Source organism: Aptenodytes forsteri, unplaced genomic scaffold, assembly GCF_000699145.1.
Source record: "Aptenodytes forsteri isolate BGI_AS27 unplaced genomic scaffold, ASM69914v1 Scaffold308, whole genome shotgun sequence".
Classification (NCBI taxonomy): Eukaryota; Metazoa; Chordata; class Aves; order Sphenisciformes; family Spheniscidae; genus Aptenodytes; species Aptenodytes forsteri.
Window position 1 is genome coordinate 501,453 of NW_008795475.1, and position 21,794 is coordinate 523,246.

Below are 21,794 nucleotides of genomic sequence, written 5' to 3' on the forward strand. Positions count from 1 at the left end.
CAAAAGTCTGTTAAGTCAGCTGTGGTGTCACTGTGAGGGAGGTTGACCTTGCTTATAACAATAATGAGTTTTGTTAATCCTTGCACTGTTAATTAGGCTCTTTATGTGAATTTGCAAACAACTGGGCGGCCGCGGGAGTTCCACCTTCCTCCAGGACCCTGGCAGAAGAGGCCTGATTCCTCCCCCACCACCGCCATCTCATTCATATGATTTAAGAATTAAAATCTGTGCGGCTGTGACTGACGAGGGACCGAGAGCGTGCAGGTTATCGTGGTGAGCTGAACACAAGAGCGCAGTGCGTGCCGTTTCGGTGATGGAGTGGCACAGGAGAGACCCTCTGCCCCGTCTGGGGGGGCTCTCGCCATTTAAACTCCAAGGGTGGCAGGCTGTTGCCATTTGAAACATCTATGGAAAAAAGAGCGAGCAGGTGTCCCAACCGCTGAGCCTTGCGGTCACTCACTTTATTCGTCAGGTCAATTCACTGTCCCCTGCAATCACCCAGGAGAAGACGGTGATGCTTAGGACATTGCTTCTCACTCTGCCCTTTCTGCTCCTTTGTAAAATGCTGTATCATATAAAATGTGCTCTGTTACAAAATACTTCTTGACTGCAAGAGTATTCCTGGAAAACTTTTCTCTTTGCTGATGGTGCTCCACTTTTCTACTAGTATTTGCTTTGCTGATTATTTGGCCTTAGGAGAGTACTTTGTTCTCAGCAGCTGATGGCTTTCCTTTCTAGAGGAGATGGATTTGTTTTTTCCATCCCTGAATAATTTAGATACTGCTGATAGCTTAAAAATATTATTTTGCAGACTAACTAGGTACTTGCATTAGACTGCAAATGAATACTCTTCTGTATTTCCACCTGCAAGTTACAAAACTGCTACATGAAGTTTACTGTTACAAAGCTTTAGGGACTCCAGTTTAGTTTTCATTTAATCAATTTATTTTGTGGAGGAAAATTTATCAAATCTGGCAGTCCTTTTAATAGGTATGTTTCAGAAATGAAATGATGTCTGCTTCTGGTTCCAAATGTGCTGTGAGATTAGTGTTTAAAAAAACCAAAACAAACCCCACAATTATTGCTTCTCTTAATTGTGAAATGGGCAGACTCATTGTGTATAAAGAGATTTGTTTTAATTTTAAAAGGTTTTGTCATCCTCAGCTGTAGCCCACTATTGTTGCTGATGAGTGCAGGCCCAACCCGGGAAATGTCTCATAATTTGAAAAACAAACATTTTCTGGCTGGCCTGTATTATAGAAAATATTTAGCTCGAAAACTTGAATTAAGGTGGTGACATAAATCAATAGGATGCTCTCAGTTGAGGCAAATGCTGATGTCTTTGTTTGGAACATGGCAACGTGAGGTGTGATACAGAGTGGTACCCTTCTAGTCCCTGATCCGATGCACGCGTAGAGGAGGAGCGTGTAAAGATGTAAAGCGAAGCATGCCTGACCTTCTCGTTGCTTGCTAGCTGGTGCCTTGGCTGAACATTGCCATTGCTTGGCAGCTTGTGTTTTGACTGCAGTGGAGCCTTCTGCATCTGAAGAGAGGGGCTGATACCAGGACCTGCTCTGTGTCTGGGCTCCTTCCCAGGCTCTAGAGGTGCGTGGATGCTCCTCTCTGCTCCAGCTCCTGGTCCTCCTGCTGTTGCTCCGTTTGCAAGTGGAGGCATTCTTAGCATTCCTTTCAGTCTGCATGGTAGCTACACAACATCTAATTACACTTCTCCACAACAACTAGCCAGCAAATTAACATTATAATGGATCTTCAGGTTTTGTAATTAGTCAAAAATGCCACTGGACTGAAAGAGTGCTGGGCTCTGCCTGTCAGCAGCCTTTCCTCCCAGGGCAGCAGTGTGCAGCCACTTCCTTCTCCTGCCTTTGGAGTCTTCCTACAGGTGAAAAATTTATTGTCCTGAGGCCTTATTGTCCTTAGGAGCACCTTCCTCCTCTATTGTAAAGGGTTGTTCTGGTAATTACTTTGGATACAGGAGCGTCACCAAATTCTGGGACCAGGCTTTCAAGAGGAGCTGAACATGTCGCTGAATTTCTTTGCCGAGCTGAAGTATCCCTGCCATTTCTAAACACCGGCAGCTGCTGCTTTCTTTTGTCCTGTCCCAATTTTGATTTTTTCTTTCTTCACGCAAAATGTCTACTGAAATTGCTGGAAGAGTTGCCTTTGGCAAAGAGGGAGATGCTACTTGCGGAACTGGTTCGCAGGAGGGAGGGGAGCAGAAAGCCTTGCATGCTGTGTAGTCTCTCAAATTCTACCTTAGCTTGCCCTTGGGCAGGGCAGCTGCATCCTTTCTGCTGTCCGTCTCCCCTGCTTTACAGCTTTGTGACCCGTCCTGGCGAAATCGGGGCTTTATTATCACAGGAGAGTTACCACCTCCGAAGGGACGCCTCTCACCATTCAAGGGCTGGATGCAGCAGGAGCAGCGGGGATGTTTGCGTTGCTTCACTCTGGGCACTGAACTTAAATCAGGATTTTTAGACTCCCTGCGTAGGCAGCGCAGAGGCAGTTACCTCCAGAGGTTGGCTCAGAGTAGCTGCATCTCTTGGTAGACCAAAAATGAGGGCTTCGGCCCCTTAATGAGGGTGCTTGGGGTAGGTGGCTAATGCTGGGTGCTGGAAATCCTATGCATCCCATCGCGCCTGCATCAAGAGCATTGTATAGCCGAACTGGGTATATTCAACCCTTACACGGCTTTAACTCTGTTTCCAGCTTAGTTTAGCCAGCATTTGCTTTTGGGAAAAGATCCGTCTGCGATGAATTGAGGTTGCTGCCTTTTTGTAGAAAGGGGGGGAAGGAATGAAATAATAGTTAATACTTAATGCATATGAGCAGCAATGCTGCTCAGGTTGCCTAGCAGCCAGTTAGACAAGCAAGAGAATAAAAAGGGCTGGCTGAGTGAATGTGGTTGGAGCCGGTTTCTGGGTTTGCGGGTGGAATCTGACCCATGCAGTCCGTTTTTTTGGGAGGGGGAGGAGATGGTGGAATTTACCACTAATGGATATTTTAGCTCTGTCGGATCATCTCTATCCACTCCCCCACCCCCATCTGTTTTTCCTTTTCAGTTTTTCAAGTGTAACTTGGAAAGCTTTAGCCAAAGGGAGGTGTTAAAGTTTTGTATGGTTTCTGGAGATGGAATGGGCAAAAAAATCTCTCAAAGTGACTTTTTCCTTCTATTTAGGACTGTATCTCTAGCAGTCTGGAGATCGTTAGCATTTCACGGTCTCTTCAATATACTGCTCAGCACATGCAGTAAAATGCTGTATGGACTGGAAATAGCTCCTGCAGTCACACTTAACGCTTCTAACATTGCTCTCGTTCTTGCAAGAAGTGGATGTGCATTTCATTTTCTGGAAAGCAAAAGTAGAAAGATACTTTGAAAAAACCGGGGGCTTGAGCTGCTATATGATTGCAGATAAACTGCCCCCTCTCCCATGAGGCCAGAAATTCCCCAAAGTATAAGGTTGGATTAAAAACCACTAGGAGATAAAAATAGGGAAGGCTGACTGTTTAAATAGTGACTTTCTGAAATTGGGTGGTTCTTTTTACTTTTTCAGGAAAAGTTGGAAAGCTCGAACCCCTTTTTCTTGTCAGGCATAGCTCTGTGGGAGTAACAGGACTCCAGCAACTGAAACCTTAAAAACCCCCCGCTAGCATCCTCGCTTGAGATAAGAGAGGTGTCAGCTCTCAATTTTAATGTGTTTTCCTCATCCCAGCGGTAACTTTTTAGCATATTAAAGCAGGAATGAGGGCACTTAGCAGAAAGGAATGGAATGAGAAGAATCTTGGACTTAATTTATCCATCTTAATAAGGAATAAGAATAGTGGCTCTTTCAGGGCAGCTAGCCTCTTGTACACTCTGAAATGAGTTGATAGCTTGGGTCAATGCCAGCAAAGATATCACTCTAGTAATTTTGGTGGAGGGACCAAGGAGTGAAGGGGTCTAGACAGCGAGTTTTGGCTTCCCTTGCAGGCTGGCATGTGAGTGAGACCAGAGTTATCAAGAGGTTGGTCACGTTCATCTATGCTTCTTCTGCTGTCATGGCAGAGACGTTCCTCTTAGCCACAATTATCTCTTGAAGTCCTTTACTCGGCCAAATGTTGCAATGTTAAGGTATCTTTTAACTGTATTTCACACAGCTTGGAGATTTCAATGCTGAAGTCTACCATAAGGCCATAGGTAGGATGGGCAAGGATCCTGTTAGGTAAAGGAGCTTATTTTGAATTTACTTTTTTTCTGTACTGAGTGCAAACGCTACCAGATCACCTCACATAGCTGCAAACGATGTGTATTTTATCCCTTTGCTGGGCAGATTCTTCAAGTTATGACATTTCTTAATTTTCAGTTGTAATTTTTAAGTTGTTGAGCTATGCCGAACTCTTGGCTGCCCTGCATGAGTGTCTGCTCTCTGCTGAATGCCGCTCTGAACATCACAAGAAAAAGATCAGCTGCCTCCTTCAAAATGTTTCTGGGTCTACTGTTCTCATGCAAGAAGCATGCGAGTCCCCCCGAGAAGGAGATAAATGCAATCAAATGCTAGAAGACCAAGGAGTAGTTTGGGGGCTGAGGTCAGCAATAGTTTGGGAAAAAAAAAAAATCCGTAAATAAAGAACAGAATTTTTTAAAGACCTCATTTAAAAAGTGCCCAGTACTACGGCTTTTTATGTTTCATCCAGTGGATGAACGATTTCTGCTTTTCATGGCATCTGCCTCAGAGAAGTGAATGCCTTGCTGCAGTTCTGTTGCAGTGCCCTGGAGGACTGTGCCATTAGCAGATAAACGCCGGGAAAACGTGCTGCAAAGGAAGCACTAAAAGCACCCCACACTTGGAAATCAGCAACGTCAGTACTAAGCTTTATCGTTAATCACTGCGAAGGTGAACTGATGTGACGCCAATGCCTACGCTTAGATTTAAAAGTTGGAGGGACAAATTCTGCCCGAATTCTGCTCCTATTGAATTTGGGAGCCTGTGACAGCAGCATGTGGCCTTCATGATGATTAGCAAGCACAGCAGAACTTTTATGTTTTAGATCGTACAGCTGCGCCCAGGACAATGATCCGTTTCCACCAGCCCCACAAAAGCCTATCTCTAGTCTTTATTTCCACAGAGAGCAAGCCCTCCCTTAAAATCCTCTGAGTGTTTATAAATTTTTGCTTATGATTAGTTGCCTCAAATTTTAATGTAAAAAATGCAAAGTAGAGAATTAGTTTCCCATGTTCACGGAACTAGAAGAAAACATCTTTCTGGTGAGTTTCTCCTCTTCATCAAATCAGAGGACGCTCAAAAACCACACATGCCCTCTCCCGAAAGCTCATTTCCCAGCCAGACTACCTTTCCCCGGACTCATAGGTACCACCAAGAAAAGCAAACCTGTTTTAAGGAAGCTAAATCCTGCTTTAAAGGGATCTAAATTCTGCTGGGAAATTTCTAGGAATCTACAAATAGGGGGGGGGAGTTGAAAGAGTACTTGCTCAGGGACTTGTGTGTTTGTGGGTGGCTCTGGCCATGCGGTGCTGCCGCTCCGCTGGTGCCTGTGCGGCGCTTCCCTGGGCAGCGAACTGGGGACACGGGGGTTTGTGTAATGACTAGTTACTACTGCCTCCGAAAGAGGTTAACGCCTTAATAATATTTTTAAAAACAAAAATTAAAAAGAAAAAAAAAAAAAGGTTCCTTTCCTGGGCATCTGCTTTGAAGAACGCTGTCCAGCCTCTTAATCCGTTTATTCTGAACTAACAATTAAAATAAAACCAAAACAAAGCACCAAACCCCACAGTCCTCCCCCCTCACAGTTACTATAGCAAAGAAATTATTTGTCAGTCCTCCCGGGCTTCTGAAAATACTCGCTGACATATTTAGTGTGCGTTCGCGGCGGGGAGAGCGGGCAGGGAGCGGGGATGGGGATGTTTGGTTTGGGAAGCGCTCCTCGCGTCGCCTAGCAACGCGCCCTGGACACGGGAGTGGACCGCGTCGCCCCTGGCAACCGCTGTTGCTCCCCAAACAGCGTGGGCCCCGCATCCTCCCCCGGCATCGGCCTCTCCCTCCGCCTGCACCCCGCTTCGGATGGGCTTGGGCTCGTCGGCTGTGCCGTGCGGGAGGGGGGGGGTCCCCCCTGCCCCCCTAACCCCTCAAAGCAAAAACCCGCCCCCCATTAGTTTATGATTCAAAAAGACTTAAATCTTCCCACTTGGCTTGATGGACTCTAAGCACGATCTGGATCCGTCAGCATAGCGCTGGAGGATGAGCTTTTAAGTCTGCAGCTTTGCCTTGCCCACTTATTGAATGGATAAAAAAAATTGTTTTCTGGGTGTTATCTGAACCCCTCTCCGGCCAGACTGCGGACAGAAGGTTTAGCGGGCTGAGATGTCTGTCGGAAAGCCACCCACTCATGTCTCCAGGCCAAAAATACTGCCCACAGGAATTTGTTGCCTGGATAGAAGATATAACTTGGTTAATTCTAGTTCAGTAACAGTCAATTCTCTTTCTTTGGGAGAGTGCGAACTGTTAGAGCAGTGTACAGTTGTTGCAAGCCTTTATCTTCTCCCATTAATCTAGAATATGGTCTGTCCTACTACTGTCCTCACCAAAAATACAGCAGTGCCTTTCTCCAAGTGCAGAATATTCAAATACATATTCCCAAATTGCGTTTCTAGGGCATCTAAAGCAGCCTACTCATTTCTTTGCCTTTCCAGGAAGAATTGTGCGTGTCTACATAGTTTGTGTCTTCTATTTGGGGTCCTGTTTAGTCCTGGAGTCTGCAGTACCAGTCACCAATAGCTGTATGAGGCTTTAAATTTCCACAGGAAAAAACCCCAGCTCATTCCCCCTCTTCACTGGTAGCAGTGCACTGGTCTGGAAAGCAATTGCTTCTGTCCCATTACTTGCTGAAACATGCACTGAATGCTGCGATGGGACAGTTGAATAACAACTGTGAGTTTAGTTCTGGGACCCCCCATGCCAGCCCGTGACTCTGATGAGCGCACTTGCAAATGCACTTAGGCAATGAGGATTTTGAACTTGGGGCAGTTTTACTGCACGTGTAGAAGCAGAATCATCAACAAGCAAATCCCAAACTCTTGAGAGAGAAGTTTGCGTATCCCCATGAGGCTGTTTTGGTGTGGCACCATCACGTAAAGGGCGAGACCCCATTTTCTGTGGAGTGCAGGAGCGGAGCCCAGACCTCTGTGGCGGTTCCTCCCCAGTAGCACCAGCCCCTGGTCAGGGCAATGCTCCCCAGGAGCGTGCCGCGTTAGCACAGCCTGGAAGAGCATCTCGCGTGCAGGCAGAAGGATGGCGGAGTCAGAGCTCATGCAGACATTTGAGAGAGACAAAGAAACTTGCCCTTAGTGTCAGGAGAAAGCAAACAAGCCCTCCTCCTCTTCCTCCTCATGGCCGCCCAGGCATTACCTGCCTTCCAGAGGGAAAAGTGACCACTTCTTGTTTCTCTCCTTGCTCCAACTCTCCCTTCTGGCTTCTCAAACTACCCAGTACAAACCCACAGCAACACGTAACGCTCGTGACCACTTGTTTATCCCCCCGTGCCATGTTTCAGTCCGCTCCATGGTGGAATCTCTCCCGGAGACCTCCGGAGCACTGACTCAGCTGCTGCTGTAAAATCTAAGATGAAGTCTCTTCTCTGAACGGCCACAGTTTATGTTTGTGGCTTGTTCTGCTTAACTTTGTTAAGTACCACAGTGCTTGTGAATGGTGCTATATAAATAAATAACAATATACTGGACCGTGTTGGCAGCGGTTACTTCTGTATTTGCTGTTCACTGGATAGGCATGAGGGAAACAGCTGCTGCTGCTGCCCCACATCTAAATGAAATACTGCAACAAATCTCCTACTTCGCACTTAAATTGAAAGGTTTGTCTAGTCTAAACAAGTAAAAAGTGATGGCTGATGAACATACAGGTTTAAATTAAGCTGATCTCTTGGAATTAATTAAAATAAGTGACATATTCCACAGTTTTCTGCCATAGGACAAGCTATAAAAGCGGGTCTTGCAAAAACGCAGTCGAGTACCAATGTTTGCAGTTCCTTGTTCCAAAATGAGCCCAGTCCAGTCGGAGGAGGATTAGCTGTACCCAGGTCCCTGGGATCGTCCTGGGAGCACACAGAAGCAGAGTTACAGACTGCGGGGGTCAAGTAAGCAGATGTTCTGGTTTGGTTGATGATTGAAACTTTAAGGTTTGTCCTAGAAAGGAACCTTTGAAATGCTTTTGTGCCAGATTTTTGCTTGACACACTGTATTTCCCCTGTTGAATCACAGCCCTGTGAAACCCCTACAGTGCACATATTAAAAATATGGGAGAATTACTAATTTGAGCCTGGAACTTGTGCTTGCTTTTGCCAGATAGCACCAATGCCTATGTTGCAGCCAGTATCTGAAAGGCCTGGACATGGAGTACAGGGTAGTGTGTGACTCTTAATTCCTCCTTCCAGATGTGAAAGCTTCCTTACTGCTCAGCAGATATCAAGACTTTTTTTTTTTGGGGGTAGCATCATTTGTAGCAAAACTTTTCTGAAGTTGAGATTTAGCTAGTTAATAGGAGAGAAACAAGGAGTTTCAAGCACTTGTTGACAGGGTTGTGCTAGGCTGAAAATCTGGAAGCTGTTGGACTTAAGAGCAAGCAGCTGGGACTCGTGCAGGTAAGTCTGCGGGAGACAGGGTGAAATGCAGCACGGCAATAAATAGGCTGTATGCTGGCCCCTGCATTTCTGAGCACCAGAAGGGATGCGTTCAGATCTGAAGGAATTCAGTCCCGGCTTTTGACACTTGGAGAGCGTTCGTATTATTAACCCAGAAAGAAAATAGGACAGGTTTTTGTATGGGAGGGAGGTTTGCAACATTACTTTGCCCATGTTCAGGTCTGAGATCTGTGCACATGGGATTTGTCCACAGGCTGCTGCTGCCAGCAACATTAAACCATCACGGCTTCTGCTATTCAGTCTCAGCTGGCTCTTAAGGAAACTCCAAATAATACGGCCAGCACAGATACATTCCTCGCTCTCTTCTGCCTCTCTGAAAGTTACTTTTAAAGAAACAGCAAAGATTAGTGAACTGCTGTTACGCAACAGTGATGTGTGTGTGTATATTTCTATTACTTGACTTGATTCCATGAAATCTGATTAAAGACTGGGTGTATATTTGTATTTTGGTATATTATTAACTATTGCTAATAAAAGCCATTTCCAAATTTGTATTTTTCCATGAGGACCAGGTTTCTGAAAAAAACAGCTATGCTGCCTGCTGCCCTTGAAACGCGTGTTTTGGGTTTATCTGTGTTTCCAGGTAACTAGAGCTCTTAGACAAGCAGTGTTTGCTTCTGTTTTAAATTAATTTAACCAAATCAGTGGAAGGCTCTGGTGCCTTCTCTGTTTATAACATTTTGAAGCAATGTAATAAGCCGCCTTCCCAGAATCAGCTTATTATCAAGTTCCTTGTCATGTTTGCTTCCCCCTTCCATCCCCTCCCCTTACCACCGCTTATTAAAAGGCTAAAGGTTACGACACGCGGTTCAGGACACTCTTTAGGTGAGCTGGCTCAAGTGCCAGCTCCTGTTATCTGGAAGAGCTCGCTTTCAGCTGCGATGGGGGTGAGGTGAGGGCACCTTCACACTGCTCAGAGTACAGAGATGGCCCAAACCTCTCCCCCGTCCTCTGCTGGAAGGGGATGCTGGTTTAGGAGGGGCTGGTTGCGAAAGGCGAATGCTGCTCCAGCCCTCGGCATGTGAACGGTACACGAGTGCTTGTTGCTGCTAGCGGGGATGCCGGGCACCATCCCACAGCATCCCAGGCTCTGTGGGGTGGCTCGGTGTCGCGTGGCTGCAGGCGTTACAGACTGTCCTCGGCGTGGGATGAGGGGTTTTGGTGTGGAGGCCAAGGTTTTGATGAGCCAAGAGTCTGTCCAGTCCTAACCTGCTCCCTCTGAAAGCCAGAATAGCAGGCTCTTCTTCCAAGGCTTTTAGAGCAGTTAAAAAAACAGGAAATACTGTAGCTCTCCTAAGTCAAGCTAGTATCACGATTGCCAGTCGTACAACATTTTGGACAAGGATTAAGTTCAGGTGCTAAGCAGCCAGACTTCCAAATGCTTTGAGCTGCACCCATTGCTAACAGCCGTGTTGGGAGCTTTGTTCTCCAAGCATCGCTTGTATGGTCTGAAGGAAAAGATAACTCCTAAATGCGGATGCTGGTAGAGCAGGTTCTCTTTGGCTCAGCCATCCGAAAGCGAAGAGTTTCTTTTGGTTTCACAGATGGGTGAGCTGGAATCATGTTTTTCCAAAGAGGGTGCAAAGATGGGGGCATATGTGGCCCTTGGTCTCGGTTCAGAGCCACGTGCTGGCCATCTGCAAGTGCCTGCTTGTGCGCTCCTCCGGCTTCTGAGTTTTATGGGCAATGGAAAAATAAATTAATATTTTCCTGATTGGAATTTCAGGGGAACGCCTGTTGTTTCTTGGAGCTATCATGCTTTGGAGACATGCGCAGCGGCGATTAAAGGATGCATGTGGAGGCAGGAGGCAAGCTGGGTTTGATACAAGTATTTGCCTTAGTTCTGCTCTAAGGTGGTATAATTCACTCGATTGCATTTTCATTCACATAAAATAAAAAAGTTTCTTCTTCCAAAGAACGAAACACTTCCTTTCTATGCTCTGGTTAAAACACAACTGATGCCTTTTCAGGGCAAATTATTAAATACGGACTAAGCCAAAAATGTTGAATGAAATGGAAAATATTTAACAAGGTTTTCTTTAGTAAAATAAATGTGGCATAGAGCGTGGTGCATAAAGTTGATGGATAGCGTGCATCTGCTAGGAAAGTCAAAATCTGCTATTCCCTGTGTTCCTTCTATTATTTTCAGTCACTTTTGAGAGCGTTAAGGATTCTCAGTAGTGAATCTATTAAATGTAAAAACCATAGTTCCTTTTTCTGTAGTCAGGGGAGAAAATACCACTTAAAGCCCATATAGAATGTGATGATTAAATAGCATTTTTATTTTTTCTGAATTCAATTATTGCTGTTCTGGTTTTCCTATTTATCTAAGCTCCAAGCCAACTGAACCTGAATAAAAGTTCCAGAAACCAAATAACTATTTTTCCATGTAAGTCTTCCTTTCAAAGCATGAAAAAAATGCACAAAACCAAACAAAAAAAAAAAAAAACACAAAACAAAAAAAAAAAAAAAAAGCAAAAACTTGGGTTTGAATTTTGATCCTAGCAGGTCAATGTTATAGATGAGAAATAATTCATTTTTTTAATTAAACTACAACCTTCCCATTATTTTCAGTAAAATACCAGATATCAAGAGAGTTCTATAAAAAATTCATAGCTGTATCATGTACTTGTATATGGAAATGTGACCGTATGTGATTCCCTGGTTATTTTACCCCCTGGTCAGCCCGAGATCCGTTCAACAGGAAGAAAACTTGGAGCACAAACTGTGCACAGCTGAGCATCCTGGCTGTTGGGTATGCTAAATCTCATTAATAAAAAGGCAAGCATAATTATAGCAGGTTCACCTGGAAAAATAAACTTTTTCTGCCTTTATATCTTAATTTGAAATGAAAGCCGTGAAGTACATCCTTCAGTCATCAAAAATCTGATTTACCATTGATTCCGGTAATTCAAGGCAGTCATTTTCCTGGTGGATTTTTATGCCCCACATTTAAATCCTCTTTGAGAAGAAGTTGTTAAGCCCATTTACAAATGGCAAATGGAGGGAATTACTTACCCGGTAGCGGTAATAACACCCGCCAAGGTTTACTGGGAAGCTTAAATATAAGTAGCTGTGAGAAACTTTGTCCCAGAGATAGAATAATTGGCCGTTCTTCTTAACAACAACAACAAACAACTCATCGAGGACATTTTCCTTTCCCTCATTTACGTCCCAGTATTATATTCTATTTCAAAAGTTCTGCCAGAAAAAAAGGATGTAATAAAGGAATTTTAAAAGTTTAAATAAGATTAAAGGATGACCAAGTAAGCTTTGAAAAGCAAATTAAATAAAATAGTTCATGATTTGTCTTCAAATGAGCAAGTGATTCGCTGAAACAGTAACAATTTCAGTATTTTGAAAGCAACACTGGTATGGTTGTATGATTATTCTGGATTAAAAAAAGCATTCATTGATTGCTGGTGTGGGGTAGCTAATATGTTTTACATTTTCACCTTAAAAAATTAAAGATATGTAAATACAAGACCTAAATACCCCACGAGAGCCAAGACTGTGCCAGTCCCACCCCTGATTTATGTAAGGCTGCTCTTAAAAATATGGGTAGGGGGGAGAGTTCTATTCACTTCAAATGGTGACATGTTCTTCTAGTATAAAAACACCAAGTAGGTCAGCCTGCAATTACAACAGAAGCAACCCTGGGCCTGAGGAAGGCAGGGACTTAAATCCTCTTTTATTTGAAGTCTCCGAGCCGCCTGGGGTGGCTGCCGGTGCTCGGCTAGCCATGTGCTTGCATGTCCCGTGGAGCGAGGACCAGAGCACCAGAGAAAAATAAACCAAGTATTTCCCTGGGGCGGATTGCCTGCTCTGGCTCTAATCAGCAGCAGTTATTAGACGTTTGAGGTCTCGGCGTTTAGCTCCGAAACGTTTTTGTTCGAGTGTTCAGGAGCTGATAGTTTATATTAAAACATTCTGTGGAAAAATACTTGCAGTTCCCCCTCATCTCCTGGATGGCAGAGCTCGTGGGCTGCAGCACAGGCCGAGCGCCCAGGGGCACCCTTCTCACTACTGGGGGCTCTCGCATCAGCCCCCCCTCCTTTCCCAAGCTCTTTTTGGGGGCTTGGAAACTGGTGCAGAGGATGCCACCGCTTTCCCTTCTCGGCACTCGAAGGCAACTCGCAGGAGAAAGCTGTGTGATCTCCTTCTGCTACCCCCTCCTTTCCTCCCGCCTCTCGCTGCAAACTTGAATGTGAAAAATATTTTGAAATGCTCCTCTTATCTCTGTTTTCCCAGCATTTTGGAGCTGGTTGAGGCAGGAGAGATTAACAAAGGCAAGGCTATTTACATGAAGGCAACGTGGCTTATGAATGAAACGGTGACAATTGGAGTTTTTATCAACCCTCAAGGCCTGTAATGTTACTACTTGCCGTTCTCAAATGCATTCAGACTTTGACAGCCCCTCTGAGACCAGTGCTCGAAAAATACCTTACTTAGGGGAGTATTGTGGCTTTTTTAGGAGTGGGAATATTGAAGCGCAGGGAAGGGGAAGCATCCTGTTCAAGGTCACAGAGCAAGCTGGTGGCAGAACCAGAAATAGCACCCAGAAGTTAGTAGTTTTTTCTGTATTTCCTTTCCTGTCACCGCTGTTTGCTTGGATACCGAGATAGCTGTGTGTAAACAGACAGTTTCCAGAGCGCAGCAGCCTTGTTATCTGCGTGATTCATTCAGTGATGATGCAACCTGGAATCCAGATTTCTGCAATGCCTTCCACAGTCGTGATGCTGCATGTGACATCACCGGCCGCGTTGAGCAACAGGCGTTTTAAATTTGTCTCTACCTGAAACCCCAACCTCTGAGTAAGGCCCTTCTCACGGCGATTTTATTCCTTATGCATGGTCAGGTCCCGTCTGCTCATTGCCCTGGCAAAAATAATTGACTTGTCTTTTTGCTCTTCTTAACCCGGTAAGGAGCCCTGGAGCTGAGAAAGTCAACTGTGGATGCTGATCCCCTCTGTGACCCACCAGCGGCTTTGTTGACTACTAATTAGGTTCTCAGTTTGTGCAAACTCCCCAGTACCAGGGGGACTGCCAAGCTGTCAGGCTTTCACCGGCTGTCAGAAGCCAGGAGACACCTTTTAATAGCTTTTTTCGGTCACTTCTGCTACCAGAGAGCTACAGCGTTCTCCCCCAGGCAGGAGTGGGAAGCAAGCGCGGCTGGGATGAACCTCTCTTTCTTAGACCAGATCTGAGAGGAAGGCAGCAGGTCTTAGATCTTTGGGAAACAGGAGGGCTCGCTTTTGAGCCACCGAGTCTCTGTTAGGAGAGGACGATCGAGAACACTGTAAAACTTCCTCCCCTGTGGGAGGTGAAAAATGAGATCGAAGGAGAGCAGCGAGTCCTTTCATGGGCATTTGCTTTAGGGATGTGGCAGAACTGCCAAAGAGCTGCACAAGCAGACGGCCGAGCTCCAGCAACCAGTGTTCATTAAGGAGCTACAAGGGTGTTCCTTGCTTTGCACGCACAACTCCCAAGAAGAGGGAAGAGCAAGGCTTCGGATGCCACGTTTCCTCTCCTCCTTGAAAGCTGATGCTTTATTCATCCTCTGGAGCCTTGGCTCGGGTGCCGGCTCACCGGGTAGCTGTGCTCCCAGGATGTCAGGAAAGCTTTGTAGCACCTTGTGATGGTTTCGCAGAGCATAGGAATTCTGTTTACGTTGTCAGCTTTTCATCAGCACGAATTAATGTTAGCAGATGGCGCACATGTATCTGTCTCTCCAATTCTCAGGAAGTGCAGGATGGCTTAATGGGAAATGAATTATTCTTTATCCAGGATGTTTCGCTGATAAACAAAATAATAAGTAGTCTTGTACGTGTGCATTGGTGGTCCGGTACTTCTGTGTCCGTCTACCTTGTCTGGAAGTACCAGCTGCAGATTTCATCGGGGTCTTTGTGTCTGGCTGGGTTGTCATCATTAACAGAGCCTGCGTTTTGTAACGAATCTGAAAATAATGTTGATGATTTATTTTGGCAGCAGACAATTCATCTTCCAACCTGCCTGCCTCTCTCTGGTCTCTTTTGGTCGCTGAGGGAAACCAGAAGACAAAATTTATCAGCAGAGATGAGTAGGTGGTAATTTTGAGATAGCATGGCTTCTGAGTGTCCTTTTCTGATTATAACTACACTTGAAAAGAGACCTTTCTGTAGACCTGAAATGCTGAGATCTGACCCTGCCAGAACCATTCTCAAATAGATCATTAAAATACATTTGGCAACTTACCCACCTTTCTTCTGTAACCTCACCACGCTATATTTTTCCACTCGCACAACCCTAGAAAGCGGTGAACCGGAGCCCTGGGCACAAATGATAGACAATAAAACACACTTGCAAAAGTTAGGGGAATATGTACGCTAAAAGTGACCCCTCTCTTCTGCCTGAGCATTTTCACGTGAGCTTTATAAACCTGCCGCCTTTGCCAACAGTTCTGGCCAAATGTTTAGTTGCAAATAAGTTTGGGCTGGAACAGGCGGGAGGCTATTTCATTAATTTACTGCGAGAATTATTATTTTCATGATCCCGCAGCGCAATTGCAACTGGTATCTTCTGACAAAGAGGTTTTGGCTAAGAACCATGCAGCGGCAGTGATCAGGAGAAGCAGGTGCTGCCTTTATATAGTAGAGCTGCAGGGAACAGGGTTGGGCACGTCTGCTACGGGCAGACTTGAGGGCTACGAAGGGACACGAATGGTGATAAATAGTGACTAAATTTCTTTACCTTGTTTCTGGATCATTAAATTAATCTGGTAGCTGTATTTGGAGCAGTGGCTATGTGGGTTCTGTACCTACTCTTCCTCCTGGATGCAGAAAGATGATGTGAAAGAGAAAATGACTTGCAAGCTGTGGGGTTTCAGGGAAGTCGGGAGAGTAATTGGTGTAATTTGCTAATGGGTAGCATGGGAATATGGGGTCAGCACTGACTGGAAAAAAAATCTTAAAAACCTGTTTTGTGAAGAATCTAAATATCTGGGTTTTTTTTTCAGTGGCTGAAGGAGAATAAACAGGTAACTTTTGTAACTTCACTTCCCCCTTGCATTTCTTTTTACCACAAAGAGCTATCAAATGAGCAGGGTCCAGTGTCCCTCAGTTTCTCATTTTTCCTTTTGCCTCTTAACTTGCACAAAGTTGAGGAAAAAGCTTAAATATTGGATGGAGAAGGGAAATAAAACAGAAAAGATTTCACGCTGTTATTTGGAGGCTACGTTACGCTCAGCAGCGAGGCTGAGAAAGGAGAAATGACACTGCTCAAAATCTGGATGTTTCTGAATCTTTTGGTTTTGAAGTGACAGCAGAAACCCTTTTAAAATAGTTTTTTAAACAGGAACTTTCACAAGAAACTGAGAAAAAAAGGCTCCCCCACCCCCCCATGTTACATCAAAAACCCCAAAATGACATTGTCTGCTCTCGGGGAGCACCATCGCAGCAACCCTCAGTGCCCCTCAGGCGGCTTTAACATGCCCCGTGCCCCGCAGGGGACAGACACAGGGTGCTGGGGCAGTGCCGTAAGGGAACGTGGAGACCCGGGCGATGGAGAGCCTGTGTTGCAGGGCAGGCGCTCAGCTCTGCTCTTGTGCCGCCTCTCCGTCCCCAGGACATTCCTGCATGGCCCTTGGGATGCTTCCCAGGGTGGCTGAGCGATGCTGGGTGAGTGCCAGGACAGGGGGACCCGGGTGACTTGGAAGATGCTGAGGGCAGCAGCCCTGTGGGGTGGCAGCATGGGAGCAGGACCGGAGGACGATGGCGTGTCTGTGTTTGGGGACCTTGGTGAGGCTGATGGGATTTTGGGGCAAGGGTACAGATGGGAGAGTGGAGGTGGTTCTTTGTGGGGGTGGTTTGCAGGTTTTAAAATGATGGTCAATCACTGTTCTTCTGCTATTCGTGTTTGATTATCGGTTGTGGTTATAAACCCAAATTGACCACCCCACTTTCCAAATGAAAGCATTAGCTAAGCTGCAGGCACGTACTTAGATTTGATTAATTTTTTTTTTTTTGCAATAGTTAAACATGATAAGGCAGAGGGGGAGAAAAAATTATTTTTAAAATATGCTCTTACTCTTCCATATCTGAAGTTATCCTCACTATGACACAATAATTTTCCAATGCTACTTTTCGGTTATATTTAGAAATGCATTTTCTGTTCCTTCCCTCTCCTTTCTGTGGAACAATTGTGCAACTTTCTTTTTTCTTAATATAATACTGTATTAAAATTAGCTCCAAAACTAAAAAGAGTCCTCTGTGTAGGAAGGTAACTGCCTTCCTTCCTAGCACTTCCCCTGGATCTTCCACTGGGATTTTGTTCCTGTTAGACGCGGGTTCCTCGGGCGTTTGCTGCGGTGTGTAGCTGTGTTTTCCCTGGCTGATCTCCCCTCTGCTCTCCCCAGCAGTGAGCATGCAGAGTTCAGAGGGTGGATCAGACTCAGCAGCTTCTGTGGCACTTCACACTTCTGCATCAGCCCAAGCTCCAGTAGTGCAGCCAGTGCCAGCGTCTCAGCAGGTAACGTATGCACAGCTGGGAATGCCGTTTCCATGGAGAAGAGACCTGTTTTACTGGCAGATGTATTTTAATCCAGGGTTTTTATATGGGGGAGAGGATTGTTAATCAGCTTGTTGAGGCAGTGGGGAGAACCTGTTCCTGGACTTTGTGTTGATAAAGGCCATAGATATTTCCTCTGTTAGCCCTACAAATATGTAAGCTTTAAAACATGGGATTTTTTAACTTAGCTACCCAAGGAAATAATTTCATGCCAGTTTGGTGTTTGCTTCAGTATAATATCCTGTTGTCATTATTTGGTGCGTCGATAAAAGCAGGAGAAAATGAAACTGTCCTTAAAGGCATCTCTGCAAATAGGGTACCGAGCTCAGCAGAGAAGAGGTGGAGGGAGCGCTAGTGCGGGGACAGGGTGGAGGAGCCACATGCTGGTCTCTTCCTTTGGTAGGTGGATCCTGACATTTTAAATTGGGGAGGGGGGATTCGTGATTCATACACAAGAATACGATGCACTTGGGAAGTCTCCTGATAGGAGAGAAATGATATAGCTTCAGCTGATGAATGAAAACTACCTAATGCAACATGGGAAGGGTTAAGTAAAACTAGTTCCTTTTTTTGCCATTTGGGGAACTATCAAAAGAAGTTTCTGTCGCAGGAAGCTGGAGGGATAAGAGGATGGGTGGGTATAACTTAGCTACACCCTTCTCCAGCTCCCAAGTGAGCAGAAGTAGCTGCCATTGGATGCTGGCAAAAAGGAACAATTAAAAATTGTGAATTGGTAGGAGCATTTGATTCACCAGGAGAATCGTGTGATTCAGTGTGTGGTTGGCCAGCTCTCTGTCATCTTTCAGCCTTCCCATCTTCGATTTCACTGGGTGATGTTTCTTGTTCGTATTGTAATGATGTGGATATCGCTGATCAGTAGTGTCAAGGATCTTAGGGATCGTCAGTCATTAGTGTGAATTTGACCGTGACAACATGTTAAAGAAAGTTTAGAAAACCCATTAGCTTTGGATTATTACCCATCCAGCCTTTGCCGGTGCTGTCATCATGACACGGAGTATTGAATGGAACTCCATGGATTAAGGAAGACCCAGAGGATCGTGGAAGATTGCTGAAGAGAAGTGTCCAGAGCCTTCCCTTCTCACCAACAGCACAAAGAAAATACTAGGAATGAACTACTGGCAGCATGACTGGTGTGAGGCTGAAGCCTTTGGTGTTGTTGATCACTGGTCTACCTTTCAGTGTGAGAGCAGGCTGTATGAACAGGATGGCCGCATCTTACAGGTTGGGGATGATTAAGTTTTTTTGGTTGGAAGGTGGTAGGAGCAACCAGACAGGCGGTGACAAATTACACAAGTAGCTGAGCTGGGCAGCCGTGCCAAAGGAGGAGATGTGTCGTTCGGTAAAAGCAATGACAGAGAATGGGTAAAAAGTAGGAGAAAGGAACAAATCTTTCGGAGACTTTGATGTAGGTGGCATTGCCAAGGCCTGACTTGAAAAAGGGCTTTTAATGTTCCCATCGTGCACTGGTTACAGCCTCTTTTGGAGAGAAAATGGACAGAGTGATGGGTGGCATAAGTGTATGTGTCCTTATCACTAGCTCAGCTGCAGGATCTCCAATGTATCCAGACTTACTGAAGGTCAGCCTGGGGACTGGTGATGTAGGGGCTGCCTAGAAATCTAGGCAATTATAATTTCCTATAATTCTGCTAGAATAGAATTTCTGGCTCATTACAAAGGGCATGTTGGGAGGGTGTCAGAGGGCTAAAAATCATGAAAATAATATATATATATATATATATATATATATCTCAATGTCATGTATACTTAAAGCATAATAAATAACGGTCTAAAAGTGTGCATCAAAACCTGATATTATTTTGCTTCCAGAGGAAAAAGGGTATGTGTCGTTCGGTAAAAGCAATGACAGAGAATGGGTAAAAAGTAGGAGAAAGGAACAAATCTTTCGGAGACTTTGATGTAGGTGGCATTGCCAAGGCCTGACTTGAAAAAGGGCTTTTAATGTTCCCATCGTGCACTGGTTACAGCCTCTTTTGGAGAGAAAATGGACAGAGTGATGGGTGGCATAAGTGTATGTGTCCTTATCACTAGCTCAGCTGCAGGATCTCCAATGTATCCAGACTTACTGAAGGTCAGCCTGGGGACTGGTGATGTAGGGGCTGCCTAGAAATCTAGGCAATTATAATTTCCTATAATTCTGCTAGAATAGAATTTCTGGCTCATTACAAAGGGCATGTTGGGAGGGTGTCAGAGGGCTAAAAATCATAAATATATATATATATATATATAAGGTAGCCAGTAATTGTCAAGGTCTCTTCTAGGATTCATGTGGGATTGTTTTGCAGCTTTTTGTTCAGTTGGCCCAATCTGCTGGGTATTTTTTAAAGCCTCAAGCCACAGAGGATGACTGTTTCCTTGAAGAAGGTCCTCATCAGTTTAAAAGGCCATACTGATATTTGGCTTGAATGTTTCCTTTCTTACTCTCATGCTGGTACCTAGGCTCTGTTCCCACGGGCCTCACTGAATCATTTCTTTCCACCCACCATGTCCCCATGCTTGTTTTGCTGGATCTGCAAGGTGCTTAGCACTTTACGAGACGTGTGTCCAACCTCAAACCGAATGCCGGGCGTAACACAAAGAGCCGGGGGACGATGGAAATGACAGTGGAGAGGTAGAGGACAGAGTGACCGCCACAAGGCAAAACAAAGTGTTGTCGTGCCCTTGGTGGCACTGAAGGGAGATGCAGAACCATCTGAGCTTTGGTGCTGGTAGAAACCTTAAGGGCTGTGGCACCTTGGAGAGTGCGATTTTGTGTCGCAGGAGGCAGAGCGTGGTTTGATATGGCAGCCGTAAGAGAAGAAACTTTGCAGCCCTAGGAGGAAAAGGTGAATGTGTGAGGAGTGGTTCTTGTTTAGCTGCGACTGAACCTCATGTGGAGCTCCTCTCGTCAATCAACTGTTTGCTCTTATTTCCTTGCATGGATAGTTAAAGATGGTCCATGTCAGAAAATGTGGATTCAGCTCTCTGCTTTTCCCAGGTTTAGGGTGCTGAGTTCAGGCTGGTGTCTGGTGCAGATTGCGTTGGAAGGATGGGAACTGCGGGGACGCTAAGTAAGGGCTACTGCTGCCTCTGGAGTAGGAGGCAAGCTTTCCATAAAAGTTTGAAAGAGAATACCTAACTCACCTGTGTTACAGACTGAAAGTAAGTGTATGTTACTATATCTTCTTCTTTCAGAGGGTTTTGGTCCAAGCAGCAGGCTCCGCTCCCAAAGGGGCGCAGATGCAGCAAATCTCTGTTCCCAGAGTTCAGCAGGTTCCACAACAGGTAATATCTCTGGGGTGAGACACCACGCAGGGACCCCTGTGCCAACAGGACCCCACGTCCCACATGACATTTGAAACTGTGCCAGATAGCTGCTTAGAAAAACCCATGCTCTTAATTAAAGAGTTGTGTGCAATTAGAGAGCTGGAGATCACTGTGAGAGCAGCTTTCTCCATCTCTCTCTTCCTTTCTTAGACTGATGGCAAAAGAAACTCTGAAGATACTTAAAGTTTAGAAAGAACCTTTACTGTAGCAGTTGTCTTTCATACATTTGAAGATTTGATGGATGCTTTTAATTGCTATTTGAAAGCAGTCCTCCTCTGTAAAGATTTTTTTAGAGGCAAAGTGTTCGGGATTTTTTTTAATTACACAAATAAATGTGCTGACCGCATGTGGCTTCATAGAAAGGTTAGGTGACGGAGCACCATGCAAGTGTTTTTATTTATCTGAACTTTGCCTTTTGCAGTCCTTGTTTCCTAAGAAACCAGGCATATGTGGTGCTGCTTCATGTGGACAGTGAGTCTGACTCTCTTGACTTTTTCCTCTAGTAATTTTTTATTTGGCTGCTCGGTTTCAGAAAAAAACTTGACAGAGGGCAACTGTGTCCCTCCCAGACCAATGAAAAAGCGGGCTGGGGTGCAGAGGGACACTGCCAACCTCCTCTCTGAAGGAAAGGCTGCAGCATGATCTCACCCTTATTAGTCAGCGGAGAACCAGCCCTGAGACATGTGTGCAGAGGAAACCCAGCTCCATTGTTTCCACTGTTCATGGAGCAACTACTTAGTTAGTTATTTTGATATGACCTTTTAAAATAAATATGCCCTTTGGGATTCCTAAGCATGTGGGGTTTTTGTTTGTTTTGTTTTTCTTTTGCTTTTAAAAAGAAAGCCTAAATGTCAAGGTAAGGTTGAAAGTTGTTTAAGGATGTAATATGCAATTTCTTCCGCTGTTCCTAGGCAATAACATATCCGTAACTCGAGTTTATGATGCTTGTTTCAGGTGCAATCCGTGCAGCACGTATATCCATCCCAGGTCCAGTATGTGGAAGGAGGAGAAGCTGTTTATACCAATGGAACCATGTAAGAGTCTCTTGTTGGCTGTAGTGAGCCCCTCTTCCCCTCCCAGCTGGGTTGAGCCCTTCGGTCCTCCCAGGCTCCTTCCACCCCAGTGCTGCTGCTGGCACTGCCCGCCGTTAAAAGGAGGAAGAGAAGGAACCGTTTCACA

General features: G+C 45.2%; 1 protein-coding gene across 3 annotated transcripts in view; it reads left to right on the forward strand.

The window, feature by feature from the left end:
• Positions 1 to 17,102: 17,102 nt before the first annotated feature.
• Positions 17,103 to 21,794, forward strand: part of RFX2 (regulatory factor X2) — a 29,483-nt gene continuing 24,791 nt past the window's right edge. The window contains exons 1-3 of one of the 3 annotated variants that reach the window (XM_019472559.1): positions 17,103 to 17,231; positions 20,484 to 20,573; positions 21,570 to 21,649. In XM_019472559.1, the coding sequence (XP_019328104.1) occupies positions 17,127 to 17,231; positions 20,484 to 20,573; positions 21,570 to 21,649 (275 nt within the window). In that variant the 5' untranslated portion in view covers positions 17,103 to 17,126. The remainder of the gene's footprint in view (positions 17,232 to 20,483; positions 20,574 to 21,569; positions 21,650 to 21,794) is intronic. The other 2 variants (XM_009281138.2, XM_009281139.1) reach the window with 2 other exon arrangements.